Source organism: Mauremys mutica, chromosome 2, assembly GCF_020497125.1.
Source record: "Mauremys mutica isolate MM-2020 ecotype Southern chromosome 2, ASM2049712v1, whole genome shotgun sequence".
Taxonomy (NCBI): domain Eukaryota; kingdom Metazoa; phylum Chordata; order Testudines; family Geoemydidae; genus Mauremys; species Mauremys mutica.
In genome coordinates, this window is record NC_059073.1 from 211058046 (window position 1) to 211079795 (window position 21750).

The 21750-nt window shown below is 44.6% G+C and overlaps 1 protein-coding gene and 1 long non-coding RNA gene across 3 annotated transcripts in view; both read left to right on the forward strand.

Annotated features, from left to right (window-relative positions):
• LOC123364885 overlaps positions 1 to 2235 on the forward strand; it is a 17687-nt gene extending 15452 nt beyond the window's left edge. Inside the window, exon 3 of the long non-coding RNA XR_006577325.1 lies at positions 2069 to 2235. This is a non-coding gene — a long non-coding RNA (uncharacterized LOC123364885). The remainder of the gene's footprint in view (positions 1 to 2068) is intronic.
• A 7046-nt stretch (positions 2236 to 9281) lies between these two features.
• On the forward strand, positions 9282 to 20364 carry SLC25A38 (solute carrier family 25 member 38). Of its 2 annotated transcripts, XM_045008123.1 has the most exons (8): positions 9282 to 9658; positions 10285 to 10361; positions 13295 to 13416; positions 14235 to 14319; positions 14937 to 15116; positions 16043 to 16211; positions 16906 to 17072; positions 19163 to 20364. In XM_045008123.1, exons 2-8 carry the CDS (start codon positions 10293 to 10295, stop codon positions 19283 to 19285), a joined length of 915 nt encoding a protein of 304 aa, XP_044864058.1. In that variant the 5' UTR covers positions 9282 to 9658; positions 10285 to 10292; the 3' UTR covers positions 19286 to 20364. The 2 variants fall into 2 exon arrangements, with proteins under 2 accessions (XP_044864058.1, XP_044864059.1); XM_045008124.1 differs by lacking the exon at positions 9282 to 9658 and having other exon boundaries at positions 10188 to 10361.
• Positions 20365 to 21750: the final 1386 nt, after the last annotated feature.

Consider the following 21750-nt stretch of genomic DNA (forward strand, 5'->3'; position numbering starts at 1 on the left):
TGAGTAACCCTCACATGTTGACTACAGTGAGCAGAGCTCCAACGTTGGGGCAAGCCCTCCGGAGACAGAGAAAGGTCTTCAAACTTGGAAGTTTTGCAGGAATTGCTCCTCATCCCAGGTGTCTAGCACAGCCCAGTTCCAGGAGTCACTGAATGTGATACAGACCCAAAAGTGGCACCCAACCTGGTAAAAATCCAGAGCAAGCAAGTACCTGAACTGGTTTTTAATAAGGCAGTGGCAGAGACCCAAGCTTCCTTTACCGCATTAACAGGTGCAGCAATATCTCCAGTCTCCAGTTCTGGACATTCTTGATAACCCGGTTGGTCTGTTGCTGGTCCTACTGTCATTCCTACCAGTCTGTCCTACAGTGAAGTTTGCTGCAGCTTCCTCTGGAGTATCTGGTGTTGGTTATTGAAGAGACAGGACACTGGACTAGATGAGGGCACCCCACCTTTTCCCAGTCCATAGGGCTCCAGGCGTAACCCAGTTAATTTAGGCGCCCCCACCTTTTCCCAATTCGTAGGGCTCCAGGCGAAAAGCACCTGCCCTTATCCAATTCGTAGGGCTCAGGATGCAACTAACCTGGTCAATTTAAGTACCCACACCCTTTCCCAGTACATAGGGCTCCAGGTGTATACTGCTTCTGCAGGTGTGCAGGACCTTTTACCAGTGAAAGAGCCTTACACGGTAATATGCTACATAACCTCTATTTATTAACAATCATCAAAAACAGACAGCACATGCTACACATACAGTGCTCACCACTCCCAATAAGACAGATGAACTTTTCTTGATGGCCAGTCAATATCAGGTCCATCTGTGGGACTCCAGTTTCTGTTTGGTGTTATTGGCAGTGTGTTGAGGTCTGGCAGCTCTGATCTTGGGGCTGAGTCCTGGAGTTGGTTTCCAAAGAACTTCCTTTTGGACCCCCGTTTATATAGTGAAATTTGAGTCCTGTTTAGCTATACCTTAACCAATCATTATACTAAAATTTTACTAACCAATTCTAACATAGTGTAACAAAATTCTCTAACCAATCCTACCCACCACCTTAATTAATTATGTAATAGACAGAAACAATGAAAGAACCAAACAGAGACCTTACAGAGAAACAATAGGGAAGTGAGGACCATAATGACAAAACAATAAAGAAATGAGGACTTCACAACCACAACTATTGATTAGTGATTTCTTGACAGACAGGATGCTATCAAACTAAGTTTTCTTCAACCATCTTAAGATCTGTTTCTTTATCTGGTGATAGCGGGTGCCATTAGGTCTCCTTCTTCACAGCCTGATATTACATTATTTTAATGTAATTTAGATGGAATGTGAGGATGTGACTTCCTGCTTCTTAGCTAATGGCTGCTGCTCGGCTGCTCCTTTAATCTGACTGCAGATGAAGGCCTGAGGCTCTAGGCCTTACAATATAGCTGCAGACAAAGACCTTATCCTTATAGGACTACTGCTCTGATTTATGATGACATTTCCGATGTTCCTAAACTCATGTCGGACCTGACCTTGCGAGATACTGAATGTCCTCTCTTCTCATTGACATCTGTGGGCACTTAGCACCTCTCAGGAAAGGGCCCACAGACTGTAATGGCTAAATCCTGTTCCCATTGTAGCCAATTGGAGATTTGTCATTGACTTCAGTAGGACCTAGGGTTGGCCTTTATTATTATTTAAGCAGTGTTAGACAAATCAGATATATTATCTATGTAACTTGGTATCTGTCGTGGGATAAGAAATGATATTTCAGTGATTTATGTGATAGAGCATATAAAGAAATTAACTAAATCACAGTTGTGGCAATGGATGCTGTGACTGAAAGCACCCCTGTATTCACATCCTATACACTATTGTAGTAATCTTTGTGTAAAATATGTCTTGTGAGGTATCATTTGAAAACTCATAACTGGTCACTAATATCATGGTGAATTGTATGTAGCAACATTATATGTAAAATTATGATGATGTTAGCACATATTCAAAACTACACAGCCCTGCCTAGGCAACAGTTGTTAAACAGGTCGGTCTCTCTCTCTCTCTCTCTCTCTCACCTAAGAAGACAAAGGCACCACCATCTCTGGGAGAGCTCCTGACCAAGGAAAGGGACAGTCGCCATCTTGCTGGAAGACTGTGGGTGAGACAGACCATCTTAAACAAAGCCTTGAACCAAAACTAGCTAGTTTAAGTTTTAGATTTTCAAATGTGTTTTCACTTTTATTTGCTTGTAACCAATCTTGAATTAACTTAAAATCCTAACTTCTTTTGTTAATAAACTTGTATTATCTTTTAATCTAAACTAAAACAGCGTTGTGTTTGAACTGTTTGGTGACTCCAATTAAAGTATAAAATAGTTGAATATTGACTGTTCATGAGCAAGAAACCTTGATATCTGAACTATCCTGGAGAGGAGTGGACAGTGCAAAACACATGTTTTTGGAAAAATTCAGGACTGGGATTGTGTTGGAGTCACCCTGCAAGTAGTAACCAAGGCTGGCGGAATCCAGAGTGTGATTGGGGTGTTGCTGACAGGCTGCTGGGGTCAGAGCTGCTGGACCAGGGCTACAGCTATACACAGACACTCAAGCTGTGACCTGTATGCTTGAAGGCTGTTTGTGAGTGGCCTAGATTGGGAGCTACCAGAGGTGCCGACTTTTCAAAGATGTGCCGGGGGGTGCTCGACCCTGGGGCTCTGCCCCAACCCCAACCCCCCCCTCCATCCCTTCCCCCAGGGCCCCACCCCACCTCTTCCTGCCTAGTTCTGCCCCTTCTCCCTAGTGTGCCACATCCTCACTCCTCTCCCTCCCAGCCTCCCTGTATGCCACGAAACAGCTGATTGGAAGGAGGGAGAGGTGCTGATCCACGGGGCTTGCTGGTGGGTGGGAGGTGCTGATCCGTGGGGCTTGCCGGTGAGTGGAAGGCCCATGGTTGTAGGAGGGGAGCTTATAGGGAGGCTGTCGGGGAGTGCTCAGGACCCACCATTTTTTCCCCATGGATGCTCCAGCACTGGAGCACCCACAGAGTCAGCGCCTATGGGAGCTACAACAGCAAAGCATTGTGAGGCACCCAAAGTTGCAGGACAGGTAGTGACACAACCCCTCACTGGTCTGGATTACACCTGGAATGTGACAGATGTACACTAGGTTACTTTGGAATTTGTCAGTGCCATATAACCAATATTTAAAACTTCTGTTTTATGTCCTTTTTGGAAACTGATTAAGAGAGCAGAGTTGGCTGTAAACAATACATTTCCGAAAATCTGTCCTGAGATACTTCATGGTAAATGAGAGCTATTCACCACACTCCAGAGATTTTGAAGAAAAGAGATTCACAGGCTATATAAATGGCACAAGGAGGTTCAGACAGTTCTAAAGATATAGATTTCATCTGTTTCACTTCACCATTGTTGAGTGTTGTTGTAGCCATGTTAGTCCCAGGATATGAGAGACAAGGTGGGTGAGATAATATCTTTTATTAAACCAGCTTCTGTTGGTGGAAGGGACAAGCTTTTGAGCTTCTCAAAGCTCTTCCTCCGGTCTGGAGAAGGAAACCAGAAACATGTAATACATTAAACAGATTCTTCTTTAATTTCCTCTGACACTACTTTGTTAAGGTTATTTTTATTTCAGTGTTGCCATCTCTCATATATGTTTTTGTTAAAGCGCCAGCTGTGGAAATTGATAGCTGAGATTCTCCTTCAGTCTCTTATTTCAAAAGAAATAAATTTGAAGCCCTCAAAGTTGTGGAGTAAAGCCTGAAAATGTGCCCTGAGTAAACCCAGAAGGCTCAAAAACCAGGAGAAAAAACAAAAGCCCCCAAATGTATATGGTTTAAAAATAATGAGATTTTTAAAATAATCTCATGATTTTTGAGGGCATGATTCATGGTTATTGAATGCTTGTGGTTGGCAATACTGATCTTTTTATTAAACTGCTTTTTATAAAGCCTAAGGTCAAAGTTAGAAGGCTGAGCTCCAGCTGGGAAGATCTGGGAGGACAGGCTGAGAACAGACTAGGACAGAAGAGCTCTGCCTATGTGGGAAGACACCAGAACTCAGTATGGTCTGTAATGTGGAGATGGACTTTATTTTGGGACCCTGAGGACTGTTCAGAACTAGTTCTGGTATTAAACTGGTCTCAGGCAGGGTGGTGGTGATACAGTAAAGAATTGTTTCAGTTCTAAACTAGCCCTAGCAGTGGGAACTGCTATCCACATTAGAGCCAGTGTGCTGCTCTTAAGGGGTCCTTATGAGGGGAAAGCAGAGGTAGGTGCCACACAATTGCCTCTGGTCACAAGGGGGCACTCAGGAGGCAGCTGACCCTTTGTTTTAAATAACTTTTACATGGTACCATTTCACTGTCTCCCCTGGTGTGTGGGGGGGGGGGGGGAGGAATTAACTTGATTAGTCTCATTAGGTTGAGCTGACAAACAGATATTCAGCTTTATTCATTTTTTCCCCAAGTAGTCCCATAATACATTCAGTGCTAAATTCTGTCCCAAAACCTGCAAGGACAGGTCCTCTATTCTCAGTTGTACTCAGGGAGCCCAGCTGAAGTCAATGGGACTGAAGGAGGGTAAATGGCAGCAAAACTTGGTCCTCAGTCACCACAGTTAGGAAGGATCATCTGGTCGTTAAGGTACCAAACTGGAGATTGGCCAGAGGCTCCCAATATCACCTTGAGCAAGAACTTAATCTCTCCATGCTTCAGTTCCCCATCTGTAATATGGGTGTGATAATACTTCATCTCTTCTACCCTTGATCTGTCTTTCCTGTTCAGATTATACAATATTCATAAGAACATAAGAACATAAGAAAGGCCGTACCGGGTCAGACCAAAGGTCCATCTAGCCCAGTATCTGTCTACCGACAGTGGCCAATGCCAGGTGCCCCTGAGGGAGTGAACCTAACAGGCAATGATCAAGTGATCTCTCTCCTGCCATCCATTTCCATCCTCTGACGAACAGAGGCTAGGGACACCATTCTTACCCATCCTGGCTAATAGCCATTTATGGACTTAACCACCATGAATTTATCCAGTCCCCTTTTAAACATTGTTATTGCCCTAGCCTTCACAACCTCCTCAGGTAAGGAGTTCCACAAGTTGACTGTGCGCTGCGTGAAGAAGAACTTCCTTTTATTTGTTTTAAACCTGCTGCCTATTAATTTCATTTGGTGACCCCTAGTTCTCGTATTATAGGAATAGATAAATAACTTATCCTTATCCACTTTCTCAACATCACTCATGATTTTATATACCTCTATCATATCCCCCCTTAGTCTCCTCTTTTCCAAGCTGAAGAGTCCTAGCCTCTTTAATCTTTCCTCGTATGGGACCCTCTCTAAACCCCTAATCATTTTAGTTGCCCTTTTCTGAACCTTTTCTAGTGCTAGAATATCTTTTTTGAGGTGAGGAGACCACATCTGTACACAGTATTCGAGATGTGGGTGTACCATGGATTTATATAAGGGCAATAATATATTTTCAGTCTTATTCTCTATCCCCTTTTTAATGATTCCTAGCATCCGGTTTGCTTTTTTGCCCGCTTCTGCACACTGCGTGGACATCTTTAGAGAACTATCCACGATGACGCCAAGATCTTTTTCCTGACTCGTTGTAGCTAAATTAGCCCCCATCATGCTGTATGTATAGTTGGGGTTATTTCTTCCAATGTGCATTACTTTACATTTATCCACTTTAAATTTCATTTGCCATTTTGTTGCCCAATCACTTAGTTTTGTGAGATCTTTTTGAAGTTCTTCACAATCTGCTTTGGTCTTCACTATCTTGAGTAGTTTAGTATCATCTGCAAACTTTGCCACCTCACTGTTTACCCCTTTCTCCAGATCATTTATGAATAAATTGAATAGGATTGGTCCTAGGACTGACCCTTGGGGAACACCACTAGTTACCCCTCTCCATTCTGAGAATTTACCATTAATTCCTACCCTTTGTTCCCTGTCCTTTAACCAGTTCTCAATCCATGAAAGGACCTTCCCTTTTATCCCATGACAGCTTAATTTACGTAAGAGCCTTTGGTGAGGGACCTTGTCAAAGGCTTTCTGGAAATCTAAGTACACTATGTCCACCAGATCCCCCTTGTCCACATGTTTGTTGACCCCTTCAAAGAACTCTAATAGATTAGTAAGACACGATTTCCCTTTACAGAAACCATGCTGACTATTGCTCAAGAGTTTATGTTTTTCTATGTGTCTGACAATTTTATTCTTTACTATTGTTTCAACTAATTTGCCCGGTACCGACGTTAGACTTACCGGTCTGTAATTGCCGGGATCATCCCTAGAGCCCTTTTTAAATATTGGCGTTATATTAGCTAACTTCCAGTCATTGGGTACCGAAGCCGATTTAAAGGACAGGTTACAAACCTTAGTTAATAGTTCCGCAACTTCACATTTGAGTTCTTTCAGAACTCTTGGGTGAATGCCATCTGGTCCCGGTGACTTGTTAATGTTGAGTTTATCAATTAATTCCAAAACCTCCTCTAGTGACACTTCAATCTGTGACAATTCCTCAGATTTGTCACCTACAAAAGCCAGCTCAGGTTTGGGAATCTCCCTAACATCCTCAGCCGTGAAGACTGAAGCAAAGAATCCATTTAGTTTCTCCGCAATGACTTTATCATCTTTAAGCGCTCCTTTTGTATTTTGATCATCAAGGGGCCCCACTGGTTGTTTAGCAGGCTTCCTGCTTCTGATGTACTTAAAAAACATTTTGTTATTACCTTTGGAATTTTTGGCTAGCCGTTCTTCAAACTCCTCTTTGGCTTTTCTTATTACACTCTTGCACTTAAGTTGGCAGTGTTTGTGCTCCTTTCTATTTGCCTCACTAGGATTTGACTTCCACTTTTTAAAGGAAGTCTTTTTATCTCTCACTGCTTCTTTTACATGGTTGTTAAGCCACAGTGGCTCTTTTTTGTTCTTTTACTGTTTTTCTTAATTTGGGGTATACATTGAAGTTGGGCCTCTATTATGGTGTCTTTTAAAAGGGCCCATGCAGCTTGCAGGGATTTCACTTTAGTCACTGTACCTTTTAACTTTTGTCTAACTAACTCCCTCATTTTTGTATAGTTCCCCCTTTTGAAATTAAATGCCACAGTGTTGGGCAGTTGAGGTGTTCTTCCCACCACAGGGATGTTGAATGCTATTGTATTATGGTCACTATTTCCAAGCGGTCCTGCTATAGTTACCTCTTGGACCAGCTCCTGCGCTCCACTCAGGATTAAATCTAGAGTTGCCTCTCCCCTTGTGGGTTCCCGTACCAGCTGCTCCATGAAGCAGTCAGGGCAGGGACTATCTCAGTGTGTATTTGTACACAGCATAACGCAATGAGCTGGTACTTCCAGGCACTACTGTCATAAATAAATTATTTCCTCGTCTAAAACATTGTTCTTAAGTTTAATTTTACCAGTTAACACTTAGTAGGAGTCAGAAAGAACTCTCTGATGAGCTGTTTTACTGGAGATGGACAAGGAGATGACAAGATTTTGTTTAGCATTACCCAGCAGAAGACTCTCTAATGATTAAAACAATGAAGGAAGTCTTTGCAGATATGGCATGGAGTGGCATATTAGGGATTTATTTATTGATATGAATGTGCAGGCTATCTGGGTAAATAGTACTTCAGAGGTGGCCTGCAAAAGAAACCTGTTTGGTCTTCTGCACTTAGCTTGTTTAAGAAGTATAAATGCAACCTGAAAAATTTCTATAGGTTATTATTCAGCTTGTTTTTTACCTTAGGAATCCAGACCCTGTCTCCACTGGAAGACTCTGAAGGGTGAAATTCACCCTTTGCAGAAGGCCACATAAGACCTAAGCAGCATATCAGGCCTAGGCTAAACAGGTTTTGTACAAATTTAACTATTTTTGATTAGAGACGTGACTTGTGTGTGTGTGTGTGTGCGTGTAAACTGAAATTGTTAAATTGGTACAAAAATTGTTTGTAGCCCAAGCCTCAAGGGGAGAGGATCTGGGTTGGGGTGACAAGTCACTTACTCTGGAAAGCCATAACTGGCAGGTACTGGCATCATTTCTCTTCTCTTGCATCCTCACTCAGACCCTCTGCCCAGCCCCGAGGCTGCACCCAACAACTGGGTGACCTGATTATTAACTCTGATCTCTGTGGGGGACTCTTTCAACCTAGAAAAGGTATATACCATGCTCCTGAATTGACTGATCAAAAAAACCCAAACAAACAAAAAACCCACCTCATTTTCAATTCAATAGCAGTTAAGTCACATTCTACAAATTATATATATAGTCTCTTTAGGATGTTCCTTTTAACTAGTTAGCTTTATTATAGTACTTTCAGAAACTATTTTCTATCATGTTTTGATTTTTTTTCTGTATTACTTCTTATCAAGCACTTTGTTACAAGATCAAAGAAAATCAGCTCTTTGAGATTTGTATATTTTCCTTCACTTATAAATAAAATCAAACACCTTTCAAGAACTTATTGTGACATCATTTGTTTCTTTACCAGCCTTCTAAAGGGCATCTCCTCTTTGTTGTATTTGTAGAAGTACAGACTTCTTCTTAAAAACCAATTAAAACTTCACTATATAAAACCCAAATAAATCTACAGTTTAGCCTGCTTGTCTTCCTACTGCCTTGGAACAACTTATGTAAAGGGGCAATTTCTTTCTAACGCTCAGTGGTAGGAGGTTGATTTATGCCTTGAATCAGGAGGTTTGAGCAAGTTTAACATAGATTTGTTTTTCCACACTCAACTCTGGACGCTAACAAAACTATCCAAAAGACATTACCCCTGATATTCCTGATTTTGTTCCATTATTCTGATTTCTTATGTTAAAGATCAGAGGGGTAGCCGTGTTAGTCCCATGCATCTGATGAAGTGGGTATTCACCCACGAAAGCTTATGCTCCAATACGTCTGTTAGTCTATAAGGTGCCACAGGACTCTTTGTCGCTATGTTAAAGATGTGACTGAAGTTTCCTTTTGTAGCTAATGTAAAATGCTCACATTTCTACAGTGCCTTAACCCCCTTTTCCTTATTAGGTTCTGCACAGAGTTTGCAGAAGCTGTTGCTTAGAAATTTTTCAACTGAAAATTTATCCCAGCAAAAACTGGGGTTGTCTTAAAAACTATTTTTTTTCAGGAAAATGTAATGTTCAATTAATTTGTTTTAGTGTTATGGCAAATTTTTGAAACAAAATTAAAACATTTTCTTTTATTTTGTTAAATTGAATTTTTGGTCATACTTACTGCAGTACCCAGCGTTAGCCGGCTGGTGTCGTCCGAGTGCTGTTGCAGGAGTGACTCCGGCATGGAGCGTGAAGCTGGCTATATCACGCCGGAAGCTGACTGGCTGCCAATACGCAGCTCCGGTTCAGGGATCTTACGTTGATTCAGAGGAGGCTGACATGACAGAGCTGTTATAACGACACTCTCCTGTATGCACCCACCAACACAAGGAAGAGCAAAGTGAGCAACCTGGAAGCACACTGGGGAAAAAGACTAGCAATCTGGCGTTTTCCCGAAAGCAGAGTGCAAACTGGCTGAAGGCTAGCAGCCTGTATGCGGACTACTAACGAAAGCCCAGCCACGACCGTGTAAGGTGTTGTGGAAATGCATATGTAATATCACACAAACGAGGATTCCTGGAGTTTAAAGGTGACTATAGTCATTTGTTGTGTTGTAAAATCTGACCTCGGGAAGGCCAGGTAAAGATTGTGAAGGAGCACTTGAGGAGATAAGCGTTTGGGTACCCCTCTCTGGGAAGTATTCTAAAACAAGAAGTATTTACAAGAATTTCAATACAAAGACTTAAAAATGCAGGCACCTCATGGGGGATGAAACTGCTTAATGAGGGAGGAAATAACCAGATGGGAAAGAAACTGCAAGAGCAGAAAAGGCAGAGAAATCAAGGAACTTTGTGCGCGGGTGTGTACATTTAAATATTAACAAAGAGAGTAAAATAGTTCCCATTTTTTCAGGGTAGTTTCTATTTTTCTGGGAAATCCGAAGTGCTTTGTTTTCCTGTGTTGCTCTTGAATTGCAGATGTGCCTTTTTTCTTTTAAAAAAATCACCAAATTTGAATTGAGTTTGGAATTAAGTGGCCTCCTCCCAGATGTGAAGAGGATTTACCAGAAATTATGATCACTTAAACGCTCACAACCTTTGTTTGCTTGCAGGCCTCTGTTCAGACCCAGTTCTTTCCTATCTCCAGCAAGGAGAGGGTGGGGGAAACATCTATTTAACTACTTATAAAGCATCATCCCCTCATTTCTGTGTCCAGCTTCTTAAATGATCCAGAAAATCAGGCCTCCGCTGCTCCAGTCTCAAGATGTAGGAGAGAAGATGGAAACACTAATGGTAAGGAAATGGAAAAGGGTGATGGGTGTGGTTTTGTTTGAATGCCACAATCCCTGGAATTGAAAATCTGGAGAAGGGAAGGAACAACAGTGATGTCCTGTCATCCTGAAAAACCCCAGTGTATATTTGTCCCTTTAAGAGTCAGCTTTGCTTGCTTGTGTTGGGTATTGCAGGATTTTTCTTACTGGAAACTAGGCGAGTTCATGTAGAGAAATCCAGTCTTTTCAGTTCAGAAGAGATCACATGGGGTTCTTGCACATTAGGGCTGCAGTTCGGTATTACAGGTTGCATGGCTTACAGTGGGGAGCAGTGCTGAGTGTTGTAGTGTGTGTAGAGGGTATGCAATATGCATTGTGATATGTGCAAGGCTGCACCATGACTGGAGCCAGAGAACTTGTGTGTCACATGGTGGAGTGCAGTTGGTGTGCCTGGTACTGGGATGCAGTAGGAGAACTGCATGGCATACAGAGAGCGGCAGTGCAGAGCAGTAGAGGTTGTATAGCAATGAGTTACAATGCCACGGGGACTATATGGTATATAATGGGGGTAAGTCCAATGAAATGTCTTGTAGAGGCTGCATGGCACATGGGGAGGCTTTGAAGCATACTGACAATGTCTTGGGGATTGCAAGGTATAGCATGGATGGGAATGCAGCGTCGGGGAAGGATGTGCTGTTCGTCGAGTGTCAGTGTATGGGGAGGATTGTGTGGTACTGCATGATGCACAGGACAGTGCACTAGGAGATCAGGGGAGGCTGCATGGGACAAGCTGGAGGGTAACGCAGCACACACAGACGGGTGCGGGGGTGGTGAATGGTACCAGTGCAGTGCATTGTGGGATTGCAGGGGCAGAGGAGGGTGCGGGAGGTTTAAGGATTGTCGCAGTGTGTATGGGGGAGGGGGGTGCGGGGCGCTACAGGCTGCTCTGAGCCGCAGGGCAGAACGCAGCCCGGCCCGGAGCGAGCCTGGCATGTAGCAGCGGCCGCCTCTCCCGCTCAGAGCGGGAGGGAAAGAGTTAACAGAACTCTGGGTCCCGCCCTTCTCCTGATTGGCTGGAGCTCTCCTACCGTGATTGGCTGGCTTCGGAGGGGTGCCTCTGACATCACTGCCTTTGCCGGCCGCTGCCGTAAATGTCCGGGCGGGCCCGCACGTGGCAATGAGGAGAGTGATTGGTGTGGCTGCGGGCGGAGCCTGTGACATTACCGGTGCGATCCTAGCCCCTGTCCCAAGCTAAGCAGGGCTAGGCTGGGCCGGGACGCGGATGGGGGACCCCAGTCCCCTGCTGTGGTCTTCTGTCAGGCCCAGACGGGCGTGTTCCTGTCCTGGCTGAGTGGAGTGGGTGGGTCAGTATTTGGAGGGGAGAATCCGTCTGCTCTCTCCCGGTGCCTTGTGCTGGGCCAGACAGGGTGTACAGGAAAACCAGGTCCTTAAGGCACCTCACGTGCACAGTGTGTAGCCTTTTGAGTTTTTTTTCCTTTCCCCACAAAAGAGCTCGTAGTTACCATAATGCCTCGGCGAGGCCACTGCCAAGACAGAATGGGGGAAAGCTTATTGTTTATGGCCTGTACTTCGTTTAATACTCTAATGATGATAATGCTTGGGGAGCCTCACGTGGAAGTCTGGTGATATCCATTAGTGAGAGAAAGATGCTCTAAACTAAATATTAGAAGCCACTTGGATATAAAAGACTTATTATTACAGCTAAATACACATCAAGAGAAGCTGAAAACATGATTGCTAGTCATGAGATTCTCTGGTGTGTCCGGGCAGTGTTATGTTAGTAGGATGTGTTTTCTGATGTGGCTCTGTGCGGAGGGCACAGGGGCTCTTTGTCTCTTGGGAATCATGTGAGGTGGTTTTATTTAAAGTAAGCCTGTGGCTTGCTTTGTGGCTTATGCTTAAGTCCTCTCTGGATCAGGAAAGAACCTACCTCAGGAGCAAGATTTGGAGCTGAAGGAGTGGGGTGAGGAGAAAGAGAGGAAAATTAATTAACTCTGCATTTCTGCAGTCTCTCCATCTTCTGCTGAGAAGACATTATACTTTTCTTTGAGCATATCCCAACACCCTCCAAATAACTCTTCACTTTTTAGCATCTGCTTGGTAGAGCAAGAATTATTTTTGGATTTCTCTAGCCTGCTGTGTATTCTATATTTTGCATTGCAGCTGTCCCTTTCACCTGTGTAGATGCTATGATTGAGGTCTATAAATCATGACAGGTGTGAAGAAAGTAAATAAGGAAGTGTTATTTACTCCTTCTCATAACAGAAGAACTAGGGGGTCACCAAATGAAATTAATAGGCAGCAGGTTTAAAAACAAACAAAAGGAAGTATTATTTCATACAATGCACAGTCAGTCTGTGGAACTCCTTGCCAGAGGATGTTGTGAAGGCCAAGACTATAACAAGGTTAAAAAAATCCCAACTAGATAAACTCATGGAGGATAGGTCCATCAATGGCTATTAGCCAGGATGGGCAGGGATGGTGTCCATAGCCTCTGTTTGCCAGAAGTTGGGAATGGGCGACAGGGAATGGATCACTTTGTGATTACCAATTCATTCCCTTTGGGGCACCTGGCATTGGCCACTGTCAGAGGACAGGACACTGGGCTGGATGGCCACTCTTATGTTCTTATGCCAATACCTGCTTTTATTCTGTTCTGTTGAGGTCCTTGTACTGCACTGTACACAATAGTGAAGAGGAAATCCATGAAGATAAATTAAAAAGCACTTGTAACACCTTTCACGCAGTGTTTGTGTATACACTTCAGAAGGTTTTAGGCAACTATTCCTGCACACTGAATTGCTATCGCTCAGTGTTCATCCCCCAAATGCTTCCCCCTGCCTTCAGAAATCCCCTACAGAACTAGTGAATACTCGTCTCCTCCTGCGCTGTTTCCAGTTAAGTCTTTTTTTAAAGCCAGGACTTCTCTTTCAGATGCATCCAGTGCTAAAGGCCTTTGTGTGCGGTTCCATCAGTGGGACCTGCTCCACCCTTCTCTTCCAGCCCCTAGATCTTCTTAAAACCCGGCTGCAGACCCTGCAGCCTTCAATCAATGGGTAAGTGCTTGAAGCTTCTGCTGTCCGGGGTGGCGTGGGGAGGGGAAGTGGGGTGTCTCATTTTCTTGCTGGCCAGGCCCTGGAGTTGAGGGCAGGATCTCAGTTAGTGTTGCTAACAGCTGGGCAGGCAGAGTAGAAAGAAGAGCTTTATGGAAATTGGGGTATGTGTGTGGGAGGGGAGGTACTTTGAAGGAGCCTACAAAGTGAAAGATGGTAGTGAGACCTTATTCTCATGAGCGCTACTCTAATGATATTCAGCCATAGCATTGGGAGGTATATAGCTGAGAGCACTGCATACATTCTTGAAGCAGCTGTCCTAGGTAGGCCCATGTGGTTTCACTAATGCCCAGCATGCTCTGGAAAATCCCATATGACTGCTACATACCTTTACCCCATGGGGAGCTGGTATGTCAATATCTAACCACACTCTTCCTCTTGCCTGATATATTCATCCATGACCCTATCTATTGTTAATCTACAGTCGCTCCGGTGCTGATGAACTATGATGTCACTAATAGTAGATTGTGATATCATAGTTGCTTCCATAGTGGTGATGCTAAGTATGCTGTCAAAATCCATAGATAATCCCAGTGGGAGTGATTGTGGCATTGTAAATCATGGATGGAGGCAGCATTGAATGAACAAGGAAGAACAGGCTGAATAGAGAGAGAACTTCTAAAGGTGCTATAGCTAGCACACAGGTGTATCTCTGGAGCGCTCTGGGTGGGTGAGGGAGGACTAGAGCAGGGCTGTAGGGTTGGTCCCATGGGGTAACAGCTGCAGTATATCATTTAATTCTTTTCTTGTTTTCCTTCTAGGTCAGGTCATGTTGGGATGGTAGCTTTGTTCATTAGGGTTGTTCGCACTGAAAGCCTCCTAGGGCTTTGGAAAGGGGTCTCACCAGTAAGTGATTATTTTAACCCTGACTTTTTCTTACCTAGCATGTGTTAGTAAGTATGGTTTAGAATTTTAAAGGTATTTAAATGTTGCTCCGCTCAGTGTTGCAAGGCTGAAACGACTTAGATGTCTGTCCTATTTTCAAAAGTGACTTAGGCACTTAAGAGCCTAAGTCTCTCTCACTGAAGGGCAGTGGGTCTAAGGTTCCTAAGTGCCCAAGTCACTTTTGAAACTGGGAGGCATCTGTCTATGTTACTTAGGCCATGCAATGCTGAGGGGAAGACATGTCTAATAAGTATCTATACAAATCTTGGCCTATATATCTGTAATGGCTGATGCATTGGCCTAAGCCTGTTTCAGTTCCTGAATGTGCATGTAGTTGGGGATGGAGGCTTTGGGTGAAATCTTGGCCCCATTGAAGTCAATCGCAAAACTCTGACTTCAGTGGAGTCATGATTTTGCCCTACACCTCTTCTCCTTTCTTCAGAGTACCAGCTCTTTCTTTTCAGTGACCCTCCCCGGGGCCTGAAGCTTCCCAGCCAGTTGAACGATCCCTTGTATTAGTGTTCTGTAGTCTGTTCTCGCTCCCTTCTATTTTCTCTCCATTTTTCACTCTTCTGCAGTCCTTCGCAAGATGCATCCCTGGGGTCGGGATTTACTTCAGCACCTTGTACAAGATGAAGCAGTACTTTCTCTCAGACCGGTCCCCCACAGCCCTAGAGTCTGTCTTTCTGGGTGTTAGCTCCCGTACAGTAGCAGGGGTTTGCATGTTGCCCATAACCGTGGTGAAGACACGATATGAGGTGAGTGTCACAATTTTCATACTTCTAGAACTTTCTGATGTGTTGTGTTGTGGTTTCATACCCTCTCCTATAGCACAAAAAATTCATCTGTCTTGAGTATCAGGGACTGAGAAACTGAGATCCTATTTGCTGCTTCTATACTGAGTAAGGTGCTTAAATTCTGCAATGTTGGGTATGGTTTGAAACCTAGATGGACTGAAAAATTCTCCACGCTCACACACCTGGGGCAAGTAACTTTTTTATAGTTTACTTGCTCAGCAAGAAATAATATTTTTTATCATAATCATCATGGCAGGAGTGGGGGAGAGTGGCTGTATCTTGGCTGTTAACACTCTTGCAAGGCTGGTCTGTAATATCTAGTAATTGTATGGTGTATATTTATTTTATATGTGTTAGTCCCATTTCACAGATCTGCCATGCAGGAGATAAAGTTCAAATTCCCTTCCTCATCTCTTGCATCATTGGTGGGGTTGCTGGGGAGGCACCATGCTTAGCTCTGTGAGGAGACTGGGGTTAAATCTTCCAGCCAGTGGAAATGGATGGAGTGGGAGAAGTAAATTGCTATAGAAAAAGTAGCTGATTAAAATATCAGTGCTAAAGCGTGTGGGAAGCTCTGTTGCTTATAATGTATCAAGACAGCTGCTCTCTGGCTCTGCTGTAATGTCACTGGAATAGTTCTTATGTCATCTCGTCTTGTGTATATACTTAAAAATATACTGTAAGTACAATATATGATTGGCCATGGGAAAGGAGAAATCTGGCTGGTTGCCCTTGTGGGTTTGAAGCATTTAGGAGTCGGAGGTAAGCGTACACCCCTTTGTGTGTAGAGAGGTGATTTCACTTCAAGGCTTGCTCGGTAATGATGTCCCAGCACAAGGGACCTTATATCTGACGTGTAGGTAACTGTTTTTGTGTGTCTTCTGCAGAGTGGGAAGTATGGCTATGAGAGTGTGTATGGAGCCTTGAGGAATATCTATCGGACAGAAGGGGCCCGGGGCTTGTTCTGTGGGCTGACTGCAACGCTCCTGCGTGATGCACCCTTTTCCGGCATCTATTTGATGTTCTACACCCAGACCAAAAAAGTTATACCTCAGGGTAATGCTGAATGTGGATGTAATAACACATAATGTGGTTCTTTCCTTTCTGTCCACATGCTTTACTTTGGCCTTTTTCTGATTAAATTGATCCCTTGTAGGGCTAAGGTGGGGCATTAGTGTTCCACCTGTAGAGAACTGGATGCTCACGTTCTGGAGGAGTCTTAAATGAAAATGACCTGGGCCTCACGTTGGTGCTCAGGGAACTCTGGTCTAGATTGCACATAGAATGCATCACGCTTCACAGTGATCTGTTGTTTGCCTACAAGCAAAGTATGAGACAGATACTTCTGGGATGCAGTTACCAAGCAAGGGGTACTGTGAGTTAGGGATGAGGAGTTGGCAGAGCTGTGCACATTGTATAGTTCCCCAACACTCCTGCAATCTCTGCTAAATTGAGACTTGCCTGATTTTGGTGTGAGAGCCTTCTCCTCTGCAACTTCTGCCCTCTAAAACAGCCTTTCTTTAGCTCTGTGTGTCTGTCAAATTCAGTCCCAATGGAAGTAATTTGTTTAGCCAAAATTAGCATTGGTGTCTCTATTTGCTAATCTCCTTTGAAAAGTCTCTTCCTCAGTTATCTACTTTATAATTTGGTAACTATTTAGTTTGGGATACAGCTTCTAAGAAAGTCACTATCTACAGAACAGAATTGTACTGTATTATGTCTGACTAAGCTGTGTCTTGCTCCATTCCAGACCAGTTTGATCCAGCACTCACCCCCTTAGTGAACTTCAGCTGTGGAATCTTTGCTGGAATCCTGGCTTCATTGGTGACACAGCCTGCTGATGTAATCAAAACCCACATGCAGCTGACACCTGAAAAGTACCGCTGGACGGGGCAGGCCATTGCCTTAATCTTCAAGGTGAGGCTGAGAAGATTGTGTGAATGTAACTTCAGTGCTGGTCACTTCACCAGAGATGCAGATTTGATAAAAAGGTTCTCGCCTTCATCTCTAAAGCAGACCTTCAAATGAGTTATTACTAGGTATACTGCTGTGAACGCAGTGTAGCTTCTGAAATGCTTCCTCTGTGTTATGCTATGGGAGATTGAACTTTTCACCTCTCGGTCACTGGTTCACATACAGCCTGGGTCAGTAGTGACTGAAGTTACTCCCATCTGATGACTGGTTGGTGGTCTGAGTCCAGTTCCCAAGGGGCAGATATCCATATCAGCGTCCAACATGCTACTGTTGCTTGTTTCTTGCTCCTTCTGAGCGGTATGAAAATTAACGTGCTAGATAACTTCTCCATCACCTGGTTATTCCTGGTGCTCCACCATCCTTTACCTATGTTCACAGAACAAATCCCATGGAAAAGCAAACACGCTCTCTAGCTGATTATGGGGAGTGAGTGAATAAAAAGGGGATGACAGTCATACGCATTTGGGCATGTTACATTCACCCCTCACACGTAAACTAACTTGTATCCTGAGCCATCGTATGACCTAGAGGTTTCACTTCACCTTTCTTCACTCCATTATAGAGCACTTTTACCCTTAGACTGTTGTTAATCGAATGTACTTACTGATTTCACTTCAATTGTGTTAGCAAATAACCTTGCAGGATCTGATTGTACCCAGTCCTGGGCTGCTGACATCCATGGCTTATCACTGTAGTACTCCTGTGATTGCCAGACTGAGGCAGGAGGATTTTTGTAATATGCTGCGTTATAAACATGAGCTTCAAGGCTAAATGGGCTATAAAACAATTATCTGTCCTTTGAATACTAGCAAGAAGTGAATGTACAGATTTGTTTTCCAAGGAACTGGGTGGGGATGCATGCAGTGGATACCCCAGTGGAGCACTCATCGACCTGTATTTGGCCCCCGAGTTGTATGTCCATTGGATGCTAGCCCAAGATGTGATTCACAACCCCTGTGATGCAATGCTAGGGGATACACAACATCAAAGTTGGGTTACAGTTGTCCTGACATTGGGTTACCTTGCTGATCAGATGACTCTTGGCTAGACTGTTTCTTTGTTGCAAGTGAGAGCCTGCAAAATCAGAATGAAAGATCTGGAGCTGAATTTTGCTGCTCAAGTCCATATCAATCCTCCTCCCTAAAGTTTGGGTCTGTTTAAATCTGGATTTTAGCCACGCTTCTGCTTAGACTCTATTTGCTCCCATTCAGAATTTCTCTTTCTGCTCAATGAATGTAAATCCTAGGCAGAGCTTTAAAAATACTTGTGGGCAATTCTCAGGGGTGAAAGTAAAATTGAAAACTTACTGGTATGGGGGCCGGCTCCGCGCCTCCTCAGCCCCTCCCCCCCCGAAAGGGCTGGGCCTCAGGCAGAAGGGGTGGGGCTGGGAGGGTCAGCATCCCCCAGCCAGCCCTTCCACGCTGCCTGGCCCGCGCCGCTCGGGGCTCCAGCGGTGATTTAAAGGGCCCGGGGCTCTGGCCGTCACTGCCACTTCTGCAGAAGCAGCCAGAGCTCTGGACCCTTTTAAATCACCAGCCCAGGGCAGCTGCTCCTTCCCCCCCCCCCCCCGGTTGGCAGACTGGGGGGCACAAATGGGGCAGTGATAATAAAATGCTGCCGCGGCAGCGCTTTAAGCAGAGTCCTTTGTCGTGGCTGGTGACTATATTAAGTGACCTGAAGTCGTTTTCTTGTCCTTTTCCCCCTTCCCCCCCCCCCGGGCAGAGGTGGGGCTTTCCCTTCATGCCCTGTGGTTCCCCTCCCTCTTCTTACTGTTCTGTAATGTGCCTCACGGTATAGCAGCTGTCCAGTAACTTCTGGTCCTTCATCAGCAGGAGTCACTGCAGTTGAGTGATGCTAGAGATCCCTTCCCTGCGGCTGTCCCTCTGGCTGAGTGCTATGTGAGCATGGATTTCTCAGGCACTAGGGACTAGTACAGAATGTATTTCAGTGCAGCCATGGATTATGCCATCCAGTAGATGTCTAGGAATTAAATGAAGTGAGACAGCTGGTGTTTGTTTTGTCTCGTCCTGCAGGACTATGGACTGGTTGGCTTTTTCCGTGGCGGCGTCCCCCGTGCCCTGCGGCGCACTCTGATGGCAGCGATGGCATGGACTTTATATGAGCAGATGATGGCAAAAATGGGGCTGAAATCCTGAAGGACTTGTAGTGGAGGAGACCAGCCTAAGCCCTTCTCCTGCTCACCTGGATCAGCTGGTGAGATGTGATTTCCCAGTTCTGTGCGGGTGGATCTTTGTTCCACAGTGGTAGAGTGATAACGATTTCTGATCCAGGGGACTAGGCTGCAAAACTTGCCCTCTCTGACACAAATGCAAGTAGCAGAGAGAAGGTTTTGACTTTGCATCGTCAGAGTAAAGCATTCCAGGAGGACCGTATCATTCAACTTCCTTGGAAGATGGGAGGGTTTCAGTGTCCTACGAACTACATGGTTACGGTAAAGACCGTTGAAAGAAACTCCTTCAGAATAGTCCTATGTGCCCTGAGAAGCCTTTGCACAGAAGCCAGCTGAGGCATTTGGGGAAGAAGTGATTGGACTTGGACTACAGAACTCTGCAACTTTCTACCCTGGTGGCCTGGGATCATAGACTGGGCACACCATGTGCCATCTGACACTCGTCCAGTTATCTGTCAGTGTATTTTGCTTCTGCACCCACAGGGAAGGCATAGAGGAGAATGCTACGAGGGGCACCGTGTAACCATTTGTTTCAGACATTGCTTAATGTATTAGAGTGAGAAAGGGGGAAATGTATCTGAAAGGAATGCTGGGAAATGCAGTCTTACCATACCTTGCACAGTAGCTTTGATGTTGGATAACATAGCTGGGAACCTAACTGACATCTCCGTTGTGGCTTGCAGCAAAGGCCATTACACCTCTTCCCTTGTGCTTTAGATTGTATTTCCCACGGCATGACCCAATGTCTTGGAAGAAGACATTTTCCACTGGCTTTATTCTTTGTCTATAGGCATTTGTTATGCCTACCCACATGACTACAATGGCAGGGCAAAAGCACTGACTGGCTTGAAATATGACTTAGCTAAGAAAGATGGAAGGCCAGAAAAAGGACTTGAGAAATGGAGTCTTTTTTTGGAGAAACTCCATTTGCAGTCTTTCTGTAGCAGCTGTTTTTCTTGCACTGTTTAAATTGAGCTGCAGCTTTGGACCATTATCCAGGTTTAACTCCAATGGATGTAAATGCCTCTGTAATAAAACATATCATGCAAGAAGGTTGTATTCTACACTGTCACTTACATTTGTAGCTGCAAAATGGACTAGCAGCTCCTTTCTCTTTCTTCCCAAGGGAGGGCGGGCGGGGAATCTTTTGGTCTTAGTTTCAGTGCCTTTCTTTTTTTAAAAAAAAAACACTAGGACACCTAAGAAACGGATGGAAAACAAACTCCCTAGTGTGTGGGGTGGGGGATGAGGCGAGATAGCTCAATTGACTTCCATGGGGACCAGTTCTACTAAAGCAATGAGGACAAACAGCCCTGTGGGAAACTGCAGGAGAGGCACAGTCAGGTTACGTCTACATGGCAAAACAACAAAAAACCCACCACAGCGAATCTGAGCCCAGCTGAAGTGATGCAGGCTTGTGTTCTGGGGCTAAAAATAGCTGTGTAGGCATTTGGGCTTGATCTCCTGGAGCCTGGGCTCTGAGATGCTCCCCGGGCTATTTTTAGCCCTAAAGCATAAGCCTGAGTCAGTAACCTGAGCTCTGAGACTTGGTGCTGCAGGGCTTTTTGTTGTTGTTTTGATTTGTTTTTTTTTTGCTGTTTAGACAGATGGTCTCTTCCTAAGCAGGTGCACCCCAGAAGAATTGCATAGTATTGCTCTCAAAGGAGTTGTTGAGAACTTTCATTATTATTCTTGTAGCTCCAGTCATGGAGCAGGACCTCATTGTGCCAGGTGTTGCCTAAACAGAACCAAACCACAGCTCCTGGCCCAAAAAGCTTCCTGTCTGTGTATGGGGAGGAGCACATTTCCCCTTCAGTGCCCCTAGCTTTGAGCACTTGCTTAAGTAAACATCTCCAGTAAACGTTTATAGCAAGAAAAACACTTGATTATTTAAGCTGACTGCCCTTGCAGAGAGGCGAGAGCCTGCATACTGACTGAAGGGCACACAGAACAGGAGCCTCTATTGCTGGAGGAGGCCTGCTGCTCAGGGGATGCTGCCAAAAACATTAGCTCCCTGCTACAGCTGATATCTGCCACGCCTGTGAAATCAGTCTCCTAGGAGCATGGCTGAGCCCTTTGCAGACACCTTATCTGCTGAGACATTCATGTTCCAGGATTGGGGAGGGAGGGCTATAGAAGCAGGAGTTAGCGGGTGCCTCCTTGGATAGAGAGGCCTGGTTGTCAGCAGGTTTCTCTGGCATGGAATCAGGGCACAGGAGTTGTACCACTATTGTGCACAGCCTCCCAACCAAGCTTGCAGATTCTGCTACTGCTGAGCTCCACATCTGGCTAGACATAAAGCACAGTCATATTTAAGCTGCTGAAGGCTCTAGCCTTTAGAGGCAACACTAGATGGAATCCCTAACTTGGCAGTCATGGGAGGAGAGGAAGTTAACTATTAATGTTATTCATAGAATCATAGATTATTAG

Excerpts from the sequence above, each read along its gene's own strand:
- SLC25A38 (XM_045008123.1), top strand. The coding sequence starts at position 10,293 with ATGATCCAGAAAATCAGGCCTCCGCTGCTCCAGTCTCAAGATGTAGGA. Across the intron at positions 14,320-14,936 it reads TTTGGAAAGGGGTCTCACCA|TCCTTCGCAAGATGCATCCC; the intron begins GTAAGTGATTAT and ends ACTCTTCTGCAG. Across the intron at positions 16,212-16,905 it reads CAAAAAAGTTATACCTCAGG|ACCAGTTTGATCCAGCACTC; the intron begins GTAATGCTGAAT and ends GCTCCATTCCAG.